The sequence below is a fragment of the Pelodiscus sinensis genome, chromosome 23 (genome assembly GCF_049634645.1).
Source record: "Pelodiscus sinensis isolate JC-2024 chromosome 23, ASM4963464v1, whole genome shotgun sequence".
Lineage (NCBI taxonomy): Eukaryota > Metazoa > Chordata > Testudines > Trionychidae > Pelodiscus > Pelodiscus sinensis.
This window is the reverse complement of record NC_134733.1, coordinates 19,449,016-19,462,937: the sequence shown is the minus strand read 5'-3', so window position 1 is coordinate 19,462,937 and position 13,922 is coordinate 19,449,016. Positions and strand designations below refer to the sequence as shown.

At 39.4% G+C, this 13,922-nt stretch overlaps 1 protein-coding gene across 1 annotated transcript in view; it reads left to right on the top strand.

The window, feature by feature from the left end:
• Positions 1-11,591, top strand: part of MORN1 (MORN repeat containing 1) — a 190,941-nt gene extending 179,350 nt beyond the window's left edge. Inside the window, 2 exon segments of the mRNA XM_075906074.1 lie at positions 10,559-10,644; positions 10,646-11,591. Coding sequence (XP_075762189.1) covers positions 10,559-10,644; positions 10,646-10,708 — 149 coding nt within the window. The 3' untranslated portion in view covers positions 10,709-11,591.
• The last annotated feature ends 2,331 nt before the right edge of the window (positions 11,592-13,922 follow it).

The following is a 13,922-nucleotide window of genomic DNA, read 5'->3' as shown; positions in this document are numbered from 1 at the left end:
TTGAATTGTTTTAACGTCAATATTGTTGTCTTGTCCGAAACTAGAAGAGCTGATGAAGGACAGGTGAGGGAGGAGAAAGGAGGATACACCTACTTCTGGAAGGGAAAATCTTTAGATGAAGCTCGAGTGTATGGAGTAGGCTTTGCTATTAAGAACAAGCTTGTAAGGTGCCTCTCTGACCTGCCAGTAGGCATCAATGAGCAGCTTATGATACTCTGACTGAGGCTCACCAGAAAACAACAGGTAACCATTGTGAGCACCTATGCACCAACAATGGACATCAGTGAGGATGTAAAGGAAGATTTCTACTCTCAGCTGGAAATCATTTTATCAGAGACCTCTAAAGAAGATAAGATCATTCTTCTGGGAGATTTCAATGTATGCATTAGATGAGACTCAGACCTGTGGAAAAGAACAATCAGGAAAGAAGGAGTTGGGAAAAGCAACTAAGATGGAATCCAGCTCCTGACCAAGTGTGCTGAACAAGAACTTATCACAAACACCCTTTTTCAACAAAAAGTTCAAAACATCTTAGAGACACCCATGTTCAAAGCACTGGCATCTTCTCAATTATGTCTTAGTTTGTGTTCAAGATCGTAGTTACGTAATACTCACAAGAGCAATGACAAGTGCTGATGATTGCTGATCATTGCCTCATTCAATCTGCAATTAAAATTAAGATCACCCCCAAATGGAGGCTGCAAACTAAACAGATCAGGTGCAAGCTGAAGATTCAAGATCTGAAGGACCCCATTAAGTGTGACCACTTCCAAGCAGTTTTAGAAGAAAAGTTTCCATCAGAGTTTCCAGAAAAAATTGCAGAACTTTAGAGCCAGCTGAAAGCAGCAATCATCAATACCTGTGAGGAAACCATTGGCTGCCACACCAGACAGCATCAGGACTGGTTTGATGAGAATGATGTTGAAGTTGAGCAACTCATGAATGAGAAGAGAATAGCATTTAGAGCTTGACAGAATTATATAAATTGCAAGACAAAGAGAGAATCCCATGCTAAGGCAAAGGCGGAAGTCCAGCGTAAAACCAGAGGACTCAAGAACAAATGGTGTTCTGAGACAGTGCAAGAACACCAACATTTTGTGGATACCCATAATACACATGGTTTCTTTAGTGCTATTAAGACTGTTTATAGGCCAGCTTGTTATGGCATGAACCCCCTTCGGTCAAAGGATGGAACTGCACTTTTGAAGCACAATGAAGCCCTTAATTTTCGCCCTTAATCATAATTCCATGATGAAGTTCTTGAGCAAATCCCCTAATGACCTTCTAGGGATGAACTCGGAGACCCTCCCATTTTGTATGAGGTATACAATGCCATCAAGAAGATTAAGAACAACAAGGCAGGCAGTCTAGATGGGATACCCGCTAAAATCTTTAAAGATGATTGGCCAGAGTTAACTCGGAAGCTTAGCTCCTTTATCCTTAAAATCTGGATAAAGGAGGAGATACCCAGTGAAATGAGGGATGCCTTGATAGTCACCCTCTAAAAAGGGGGATAAAACAGACTTTGGAAATTATTATGGTATCTCTCTCCTTGCTGTTGCAGGTAAAGTTCTGGAATGGGTCCTTGCAACCAGTCTTCTGCCTGTCAGATGAAATTTTACTAGAGTCACAGAGAGGCTTCTGACCATGCCACGGAACTGCGGATATAATCTTCATTGCAGCTGCAAGAGGAGTGTCAGGAGCAAAACCAACCACTGTACATGGCTTTTATTGATCTAACTAAAGCCTTTGACTCAATGAATCACTGTGCCCTTTGGACTGTACTTTCGAAGTTTGGATATCCTGATAAATACATGAATGTCCTAAAGTTGCTTCATGATAACATGAAAGCGACTGTTCTGAGCAGCACTGGCTCCCAGAGTGAACCTTTCAGAGTAAAAGCAGGAGTCACACAGGGCTGTGTCATCACCCCAACCATGTTTGCAGTCTTGATAGCCATCACTTTCAACCTAATTGCTGGGAAGCTCCCAGCTGGCATTGAAATCATGTACAGAATGGATGGAAAGCTGTTTAGGCTTAGCAGTGGATCTTCAGTATGATGATGACAATGCAGTGTTTGCCCACTCTGAGAAAGATCTTCAGGCTATCTTGAATGTGTTTGCTGATGCTTATACATGTCTTGGTCTCACCCTCAACATCAAGAAAACCAAAGTGTTCCATCAGCCCTCTCCAAATTAGGCACTATGTGACCCATCTATTAAAATCAATGGAGAAATACTGGAGAGTGTCAATCATTTTCTCTACCTTGGAAGTTTTCTGTCATCCAAGGCAGATATTTATGTAGAAATCTAACATTGTCTGAGCTGGACATTACTTGAAAGTCCTTGAGAGTTATCACCACCACTGCCTCTGCAAGATCTTGAAGATCAAAAGGGAGGATAGGCACGCTAACATCAGTGTTCTAGAAGAGGCAAAGTCCACCAGTATTGAGACAATGATCATCCGTCAGCAACTTCCCTAGGAATAAGGGATCTTCCGGAAAAGGGCTTATTTTCCGGAAAATCGCGTCTACACTGGCGCTTTTCTCCGACAAAAACCCCGAGCCGGAAAAAAGCGGCAGCCATGTAAATGCAAATGCCGCGGGGGATATTTAAATCCCCCGCGGATTTGCAATTCCGAAGTGTCTCATTAGCATCCCTTTTCCGGAAAGGAATGCCAATGTAGACACAGCCCTGCTGTACCTGGAAATATCTGTTCCCACTGTAATAGAACTTGTGGTTCAAGGATTGGCTTTATCAGCCACCTGAGGGTCCTCAACTCCCATGGAAGATGATCATACTCGGCAATGAGTGATTGCCCATTGCATCATCAAAAGAATACACAAGTATTTTCTCTCTCCTAAATTTGTGTGTATAACTTCCATCAACATAGTAAAGGCCCACATCCTGTTTTCTACTTTAGCAAGAATGTTGAAGACCAAGATAGAGTTGTAGCTCTACAGGTTCAAGTACAGGTTCAAGTCATACCGCCTGCCCTGACACTGAAAGAATGATTCTGGGACATCCAGTGGAGTTTACATAACAGCAGCTCTTACAGGTTTTCTGGAAACCAGCAAGAAGAACTTTTCCTCTGTAGCAGGTGCTTAGGGTGTGGCCTGACTGTGCCCAGCCTAGCTGAGGTCCCTGGCATACCACTGGCACTCTAGCCAGCCACTCCATCTGTCAGGGAGTGCTTATGACAGCATTCTACAAGGCACCTAAGGGCATATCCTGGGATACGGGGTAAGCCTCCTGTGTTCTCCACTCCTCAGTATGACACTGCAGGGCAAGGTACAATTTAATCTTCTTTATTAATGTAAATGCCCAACTGCCTCACCTTTTGGTGTTAAATGTGAATTTTTCTATAAAGGAAATAAGAAATCTGCATTATGAAGGACCCAGCCCAAACAACTAAAATATCAGAGGATTGTGCATTTTCTCCTGATTATATGGTGGTTGAAGTTTGGCTGCTAAGCCTTGGCCTTTATAGTTGCTTATCAATCTGAATTCTAAGGCAAGGGAGAGGGTATGTTGCTGTGTTTGTTTCTTCTTTTTATTTTGCCTTGTAACCATATGTCTGCTTGTTGGGTTCTGACTTGGAGGGTACGTCTACACTGGCCCCCTAGTTCGAACTAGGGAGGCTAATGAGGGCTACCGAAATTGCTAATAAAGTGCAGGATATAAATATCCCATGCTTGATTAGCATATTCCCAGCCGGTCGCCATTTTGGAAACTGACTAGCCCGAAGTAACTGCCCGCATCTACACGCAGCAGAGAAGCGCAATTCCGAGATAAACCCCTTAATGTGAATTAACTGTTAAACAGGTTAGTTTAACCTGGAAACTAACCTGTTTAACCTTCGGGCTAGTCAGTTTCCAAAATGGCGACCGGACGGGAATATGCTAATCAAGCGCGGGATATTTAAATCCCATGCTTCATTAGCAATTTTGGTCGCCCTTATTAGCCTCCCTAGTTCGAACTAGGGGGCTATTGTAGACGTACCCTGAGTTCCATGACTTGGCAGCAGGGAGCAGTACTTTTGGATATGGCTTAAAATATTCATTCTGGCTATTACTTTTAACCCTGGTGTCCGCCAGGTGCTTCCTAACAGATTGTTTAATAATTTGCTCCATTATCTTCCCAGGTATCAGTTAGGCTAAACTCCCCAAGTTTTCTTTGTTCACCCTTTTAAAGATAGACACTAAGTTTGCCCATCTCCAGTCTTATGGGACCTAACCTGTCCTCCATGATTTCATTAAGACAGTAGCTAAAGATTCCAAGATTGCTTCAGCTAGTTTCTTAAGTACCCTCGGATGAATTTCATCAGGACCTGCTAACTTGAATACATCTAACTTATCTAACTATTCTTTAAGCTGTTCTTTACCTGTTGTGGCTTATGTTCATTCTCCTTTGTTGTTAGTATTAATTATGTTGAGTATCTTGTCAGTATTAACCTTTTTACGGAAGACTGAAGCAAAACAGACATTAAACATCTCAGTCATCTTGTCATTAACTGTTCACTCTCCTTCCCTACTAAATAGAGGAGTGGAAGACACTTTCCTTCATCTTTCTCTTTATGTATTAAAGAACCTCTTCTTATTGGCTTTTATGTACCTTGGTAGGTGTGAGTTATTACATGCTTGTGTTATTCTTTTGTACTTCACCTTAATAATTTGTCAATTTTCCACTTTTTGTGGACTCTATTATGACTTTTAGGTCATTAAGGAGCTCTTGATGGCGTTCTATTGACCTTTTATTATATACTTCCTATCTTTACTTCACATTGGGATTTGCAGCTGTGTCTTCAGTATTGCCTCCTTGAGAATCTCCTGTACTCCTTAGATTTTCTTGCCAGGGGACCTTAGCTACCTATCATCTAAGTTTGCTAATCTTTTTTTGAAGTCCATTATCCTTATTCTGCTGCTCTTGCTCCTTCCTTTCCTTAGAATCATGAAATCTATTATCACTTTCATCTGAATTGCTTTCCACCTTCAGATTCTAAACCAATTCCTCCCCATTGGTCAGAATGAAATCTAAAATGGTGGTCCCCTGGTTAGTTTCTCTGCTTTCTGAAAGAAAAGATTGTCCTCAGTGTATTCCAAGAGCTTATTGGAAATTTTGTGTTTTGTCATATTACTTTTCCAATAGATGTCTGGGTACTTACTTTCATTCCATGCTACCAGGTCTTGTGAATTGGATATTTGTTCCAAAAATGTCTTATGCACCTCCTCATCTTGATTTGGTGGTCAGTACAAGACCCCTACCAAAACATCATCCCTAATTTTCTCTTTCCATAAATACTTTCAGCTGCTTTGCCTCTCTCTTTCTACAATCATTCTGACATATAAGTGAAAGGACATTTCTTTCCAGGTAATAGGAAATCTGTGTGCACATGTTTCAGGATCACACAGTGTTAGAAGAATACTCTTTAATGCTGTGTTACATTGCCACATGGTGCTGTGCTGTATTTTATACTTCTTTCTGGGGACTGGTTTGGAAAGCCATTTTTCCTGACTTTCTGTGTTATAAGTACATCTTTCTTTCCATGCATGGATTCATTCTTAAAAGGGATAATTAAAACCATAGCTTAGGTGCTGAACTGGTCAATTTGATTTTTAAAATGTTTCTTATCTTTAGAATAGATTATTAAGAGTCTCACAGCACTTCTGAGAATAGGGTGTTAACCCAGGTGTCCTGGCCACATTCCAGCGTCGGTAATAACATCCTGCCTACCTAAATTCCCCCTGTAATTTGAATTTCATGGAGTGTTCTTCATTTCCAACCCCAAATTATTGTGTGGTTCTGTACTTCACACCAGAAGTGACTTTATATCAGCTTCAGAGAGGTAGCCAAGTTAGTCTGTAACAGGAAAAACTTAAAAAACAACAAATAGTTTAGTAGCATCTTAAAGACTAACAAAATATGTAGATGGTATCATGAGCTTTTGTGGGCACAGCCCACTTCTTCAGATGACAGGAGTGTTGGAATTCCAGATCCAAAATAAGGGAAGGAGGGATGGGGGGAAAGGGGAAGAAGGAAAAAAAATGGAGGGGAGGAAGAAAAAAAAGAGACAGTGAGTAGATAAGCTTAAGAGGGATAGCTGAGTGAGTCTGTAACAGGTGTTGGTCATCTTCCTTTCCAAGAGAAAACTAATGGTTCTCTTCAGCCTCTTGTAATCATTTAGTCTTTAAAGTGCTACTTTACCACCCTGTGTTCCCCAGGCAAACACCCTATCCCCTAAGCCACCACAGGACCCAACCTTCCTCCCTACTTTCCCCGTGGCCCTTATCCAGACTTCCCCATGAGGGAGCCGGCTCCATTTCTAGGGCAGCCAGTGCCATTTTCTCACCAGTTTAAAGACATTGCAATATTCCACTACTTTGTGTATACAATCTCTGTATGAATTTGTAATACAGATAAAGTTTTGTCTACTTACTGGTCCAGAAACCATTTTAAACTTATTTTACAGTTCTCATATCCTAAAGAAATATTTGTCTGGGCAGAGAAAAATTCATTGTCCGCGGTCCCAGTGGGCTTTGTTCTGTTTTGCAAGAATACATTTGGAGCCATATTTTGGCTTTTGATATGCACCAAGCATAGCACTTCCATTGATATCAATGAGAACCCCTTCCATCTGCAGCCAGAAAACTGCTCTGGAGTCTTTACATTCTCCAATGGTAGGAAATTTTCAGGATTAATTGCTCTACGCAGAATTACTTTGAATATTTAAGAATCTTCGTTTTGTTTTCTTGCTCTTTTTTTTTTTTTTACAGTGTAACTCATTCCTTCAGGTATAAGTTTCAATATGCAGAGAAATTCCCAGTCTCTGCAAAAAGAACTAACACTTCCCTTCCCCCCTGCCTTGTTTTAATATGTTTTCTGGTGCCAAAACATACAGAAGGCTAATATGTCACAAAGAAAAAGTAAGAAGAATAGGACTGTTTCTAAGGCAACAAAACGTTTTTATTTCATTTCCCACTCACTTTTATAATAGTTCTTGTTGCTTTGAAACTCTCCAGGCATTTTGCAGGCAATAAAAGGGGCAAATAACTTTCTTTCCTGAAAGTCTTTTATTTGTGGTGTTTCTTATCTAAGCCAAAATGTAACTGCTTAAATGGCAGATGCAGTTACCCTCTGTTTACACAGCACCTTGGTGACTGCTGTAAAAGCATACACCAATTTTATTACGGTTATTAATCCCAATTATACAGCACAGCACTTCATTTTGTATGGTGTTTTTCAAGCAAAGTCTCTCCCAAAAGGTGTAAAAAAAGTTAAATAATACAAAGTTAAATAACTAACAGAAGGGGAAAGAAAATTGCAGATATAGGCAAGGAATAAGTGAGAAGTTTTCAGTTAAGATTTGAAAACAGATTGAACCTGATTCTCATTTACACTGAAGCCACTTAAAACTGCTGGGCACTGCATTTCAACCCACTTTAGGGTCCCTTTGCATTCTACTGTGTAAATGAAAATCAGGCCCATTGTGTCAATAAGACATCATTATATGGGAAGCTTGTTCTAAATGGCAATAGTGCCAGAATTAGACTGTCTCAGTAAAAGAAGAGTGGTTGTCTTAAGGTCAAAGAGGAGGGTTGTGCTAGATGAGCTGCTGGAATGGGGAGTGAGAAGAAGTGGGGATTTTAAGGCAGACTGAAACACAATCTATGGAGAATGCTGAAAAGAAAGTTACTATTGAACTGAACCCTAAAATGAATGGAGTACCAGGAGTGTTGTCCGAGGGTGAGGAGTGATGGGGATCAGATTTATTTGTACATTTTGAGAAAGCGGACAGCAATGTTTTGAAAATGCTGCAATCTCTGAGGTAAAGCCAAGGTGAAGGGAGCTGCCATAGGTAGGGTGAAAGGTCAAAATCTCTGCAAAATGTGTGCCAAGTCTTCACTTTTAGTGAGCTCTAGACCTCACCAATGTCCGCCCATATGTTAGTACAGAATAATATTTTCAAACATCAACAGAGTATTTCATTTATAACTGCAAGTCTTCAATATTACTATGTTATGACTTATGAACTCTGCGAAACATATTTCTTCTTCCTTTCTCCTGTCATTAGTATGCTTCTTGTGCACTTCCATGATTCTATTCTAAATGTGGATTTTTTGTACAGAAAAGTATCAGCAAAGGCAAGCCTCCTATAATTCACTTTAAATTATATTCACTAATCCTGGATAATATAGTCCTTAGTGGTTTGTACAGCCTCTTCAGACTTCTGTGTCTGAGAATCTGGTAGTTGTAGAGGCAGCAGGATGAGGTAGAGAGAGTGAGCTATTAACAGTTCATCCTAGGCCCTCTAGTGTTGTAAGACTACATTTTGGACTTGAAGTAAAGAAAATGAGAAGGACAGCAATGCCAACACTCCCAGATACTCCAGTTATAGGCAAACCTCATGGTAGCTGGGTAAAGAAATGATTCTGTGCCTTATCAGATTACAACATCCAGAAATAATTAATTAGACTTCTTAAGGATCCAAGAAGTCATGGAACCCCTTCTTAATTTTTAGAGAAATTATTTAATATAAGACAATCTTTTTTTTTTATTATTTACAGTTCCAAAATATTGCACTTACTGTGAAAAAGCTAGACAGGCAAACCACATTGCTGTCTACCTCACTGGAATACATGGCCACTGCTAGCAACAACTGCTATCTTTGTTAATTTTAGTTCCCAGCATGATAAGTAGCACAATAAGTAGCACAGATATGTTTAAAAGCAAACCTCTAGTTAGGCATATGAATATAACAGAGCAGAAAGACCAGCTAACCGGTATTTTAAACAAGACACAGGACAATACACTTTACTTGGATCCTGCTATCTAGTGCCTCTTTTGCATAAAGAAAAAGAGAGAAGTGAAGATCCACACCATGGAAAGGAAAAGAGGGCTGCTGGTATCAGTCAGAATATGACACTCTTTTGGATGTAAGTTAGGGTATGTCTACACTAGCCCCCTAATTCGAACTAGGGAGACTAATATAGGCATTCGAAGTTGCAAATGAAGCCTGGGATTTAAATATCCCGGGCTTTATTTGCATCTTCCTGTCCGGGCGCCATTTTTAAATCCCCTTAGTCCGAACTTACTGCCTGCGGCTACACGTGGCAGTCAGATGTTAACTCAAACGAAGTCCTTAGTGCGAGTAAACTGTTACACCTCATTCCATGAGATATCACTTAGATTCCACTTAGATATCCTGAGTGTGTTTGCTTGTGCAAATACAGTGATTTTAATACCTTCACTTACCACATGTTCATAGCCCAGAAGGTTACTAATGGTGTATAGAGCCTGTCCCCTATAAATCCTCACTTGGAATTCTGCCCAAGTAGGTAGTGGCCTGTGTGAAATTGGTTTGGTGGCCATAATCCAGTTACCAGAAGACAAGTGTCTATGTCACAGAAGTTGCTGGTATAACTGGCTTAGAAATTTCTGTATTGCTTTCTCTATGCATGGATCTCTGTTAAAGTCAGCTAGAGATTTGCACGTGAAAGGACTGTAAGGTCATACCTCAATTAATCTGTATATAGAGAGTCCTTTCCTTCCCAGCTGCCAATCAACATTTATAGTAGCTAAGAAACTTTTGAGTCCAAAATGTGTGTCCATTCTAGTCCCACAGTCTGTAGAAAGCAGTACTCACGTGATTTTGGTAGTATGATTTTCATGGTTTTCCAGATACTGATTTTCATAGTTCACAAAAGACATCATACTTGTTGATTACAGGGTCAACTCCATTTTTCAGAAGTGGATAAATTGACTTCCATGCAGATACTTTGTTAGTTTCTTTAAGGAAACTTTTACCCATACGTCTTGTTCACTCTGCATGGACATTAGAGATCCTAAGGACCTTTTCATAAGAGGCAGGGTCTGCCCCTGAGTCCTGGGTCAGAATTTCCCATTTTCTTCTCCCAATTCACCTTGTGCTGTGGGTAGGTTCTCCTTGTTTCTGGTACACTTACCCAGAGGTGGCTGATTTTCTGTGGGGTGAGGTGCATTTTTTAGGTCCTATTTCAGCTGTATATGTGTGCAATGTGAGAATTCCCATTGACACCAATGGTACTATTAAAAATGTGCATAAAAACAGCATTTGCACAAGTGCTTGCAGAGCCAGTGTCATAGTCTGTTACATTCTCTGAGAGCTTATAAAAATATAAAGTATTACTGTATATCATAATTGGATTATAAATTGTATATTATCATGAAGCAGCATCTAAATTACCGTTGTGGTGGTAGTTTTTTCATGTTTTAACTATGTATTACTTTGGGAAGTCATTGTATATGCTAATCTATAGTACTTTGAAATGTCAGCATAGATAGTCATACTTGCCAGTAAGTTATGAAATCATTCTTTAGATATACTCTTTAACAAGAATAGAGAGCAATAAAAAAGTAAGTTTTGCTTTCTTTTTCTCGTGAACATTATCCTCTATTTTTCATATATGAGAATTAACGTGATGATGCAAGAATTTAGATACAAGGGCACTTGTATCATAATTCTCTGTGCTTTTTATTTCATGTAAAATGTTTAATTCCTAACTTTCCCTTAACTTTTCCAGGCCAGTATGTGATTATGGTCCATGAAGTGACCATGCCTCCATTCTTGGGCCAGACTCTCCTACCTGCTTTCAAGCTCTTGAGGGTTTTTTCCAGAGAGAACCAAAATCAAGAACATTAAAAAGGAAACTGTGCAAGCCACCACCATATAAAAAGGTACATAAATGTGTAAAGAGTCAGGGGCCTTATCCAACACCCACTGAAGTCAGTGGACGTTTTACCTTTGAGTGCAGTGAAAGTTGGATTGAGCTCTTGAGCCTTGGTCTTGCCCATGCAGTTCTTCGTGACACACTGAGCTTTAAGTTTAAATATTGTGTACAAATCAGAGTAAAGAAATAATTGACTACAAGGAATTGATTTCACACTGGTCCTGTCTGGTAACATTTTAGAAGACAAATAGATATTTCAGATTGTATTATGAGAAGCAGGGAAAATACTTTAATCAAATCTATTTTTCATCAGAATAGTAGAGCCACGGAATGAGGATTTCAGAAATGGAGGTGGTAACTTTGAAATGTTCATAACTCTGAACAAAATGTTGTGGTTGTTCATTTAAAAGTTTACAACTGTACATTGACTTAATATAGTTTTGAAACTTTGCTATGCAGAAGAAAATAACCTTTATTTTGTTAGTAGTTTACATTTAACACAGCACTGTATCATATTTGATTTTTTCCCTTTCTCTCTGCTGCTGCTACTGCTGCCTGATTATGTACTTCCAGTTCCAAATGAGGTATGTTGTGGACTGGTCAATTTGTAACTCTGAAGTTCGTAACTCTGAGATTCTATTATTTGTAAACTGTGTGTATTTTAACAGAATTTCATTCAAATGAACTGGAGTATATGCAACAATTTAATCAGATAATGATGATCCTATACAACCTGTTGAACCAGCCGGGCTCCTAATGGAAGAAAATCTTCACAGCAAATTAACTTGTATATGAACACCTCTGTAATGACATGTTTACTAATATATTGGTCTGTGCATAAAGTCTTGTTCATTAACTACATATTAAAAACACCTGCCCACTACAAGATGGCAACAAGGCTACTATCTTCTCTCTTAAAACTGGTTCCTGTGATAAACTAAGGAGGATAAAAGCTGGGTTAATTATTCAAAAAATGTCTTTGTTGAATAGTCCATAAATGATGGTCAGTGATGTTTACCTAATTGTAATATATTTGTATTTAGTGGCATCTACTGTTGGAGATGTAATATAGAATCCCATACTGGGTGAAAAGTTCAAGGTATACCCATAAAACACATGAAAGTTTGCCATGCAACAAGAAAAGAACAGAGCTCTGAGTGTAAAATGGGATCAGAGAAAAATCAAAAATTTTAAAACATTAAATAGGAGCTCCTAGAAAAACAAAATCATTACTATCTGTCAAGGGTCTATCAGTGTGATTCACCACCCAATGCCAACATCTAAAATGAAAACTTCAGCAGAAAAATAGAGAAGGGGGAAATATGGTAAAAGTGAAAATGGAAAATTGTCTTTGATGTGTCTGTTTGTTAATTTAGAATTCCCATTTCAATCATCTTAACTTTTTAAAAAATAGTTAAAACCTTGCCTGATTTTTAGCATTGTATTAAGTTCATTGACTGACTACAGAATACGGAGAGAATTAAAGGAGGAAACTGTGCACTGAGCTGGGTAAGTGCCAACACTTTGGCTATGTCTACACTACAAAGAAAAGTCGGAAAAAGATATGCAAATTGTGAATCACAATTTGCATATCTTTCTCCACTTTTCTTCTGAAAGAGGCTTTTCCAACATTTGGCCCATCTACATGGGGCCAAATGTTGGAAAAAAACCCCTCTTTCAGAAAATCCCTTCTTCCTTGTAGAACGAGGTTCATAGGGATGCCAAAAAACCACGTCTGCTTTTCCAAATTTTTTTTCAGAAAAGCAGATGCATTCCTTGGACGTGGCAGAGCTTTTCTGGGAAAACTCTGGTATCCCAGAAAAGCTCTGCAGTGTAGACATAGCCTCTGTCTCTTTCACCAGCAGAAGCTAGTCCAATAAAAGGTATTATTTCACTTACCTTGTCTCTCACGTACTCGAAGGTTCAGATATCTCCTGACCAAAAGACATTCATTGTTTCACATCACAAGTAAGCTAGGGATTGTATGGATCTTCTCTGTTAAGTCTAGTGCCCTCCTGATGACATCTGAAGGTAGGCAGACAAACTTAATCCATAGGAATAGTTCAGAGTCTTGTCACAATATTGAGTCAAGATCATATTATGGATTTTATCTTAATTGCCTCCATTGAAGTCAATGGTAAAACTTCTGTTAACTTCTGAAGGATCCATCAAAGGGTCAAAACCAGGTAGGCAGTGCTCACCCTGAGGAGTGTCTGCTTGATAGATATTTCCATGAATATCTTGGGAACATAGGTGAGGCAATAAATATATGCTGCAAGGGATCATGACAGCTTTCTGTAACTTCTTAAGGATTGTTCCTTTCATTCAGACCACATCAGAGCTGCTTGACTCAAATCCTTCATTCCCTTTTACTTCACAAGACCAACCTTATTTTCTGTCCCGTGCTTTGTTATAACTAGGGATGTTAAAGACTAATCAACTAGTTGACTATCCGATAAGCAAATGTAAGCAGGGGGCCACATCCAGCCTCTGGGCATGAGGTTTCCCATCCCTGCTATAAAAGTTGTGAAGTGTCGTTATTTCCATTTTACAAATGGAGAACTGAGACATGAAGGAGTAACTGCGGCACAGCCACACAGTGGGTCAATGGTAGCTTGGGAATAGAAACCTGGAGTCCTGACTCAATTCACTTACTCAGACCCCTGTACTTATTATCTTTGTGGTTATAGGGTGCTAACTGCTCTTACAGATCTTCTTTCTGAATTCATGAAAAAGCCCCTTAAATCATTAAACCTGCCCTTCCCTTAGCCTATAGTAGAAAGCTAGAGCATTTATTTACCATCTGTCTTTTGTTATATATAAATACATATACAGGTAACTGGCTGACAAGTTCTTTACCATTAACCAAAAAGGAATAATGGAGGATCCCTTATAAAACACATGATCTACTGCCAGGGCCTAGCCAGAGGATATATCAAACAATGCAGTCATAAGTCTTTTTGCTTCTCTCAAATTAGTTATCTTTCTCTCCTCTGCCGCCCCTTCCTCTCCCCCACCCCCGAATGCTTCTGTAGTGGACAAATTCCTGGTGTGATAGGTCTCCATGTCAGTAGATCTTGTTAACTGACCACTCGCAGTTCTTGTCAGACATCAGAACAATGAGCTACATGTGCTATTGATTTAATGACATCTCTCACTACTAGGAATCGATCTTATGCTTTCTGTGCACTGAAGCAAATTTAACGATAGGTTATTC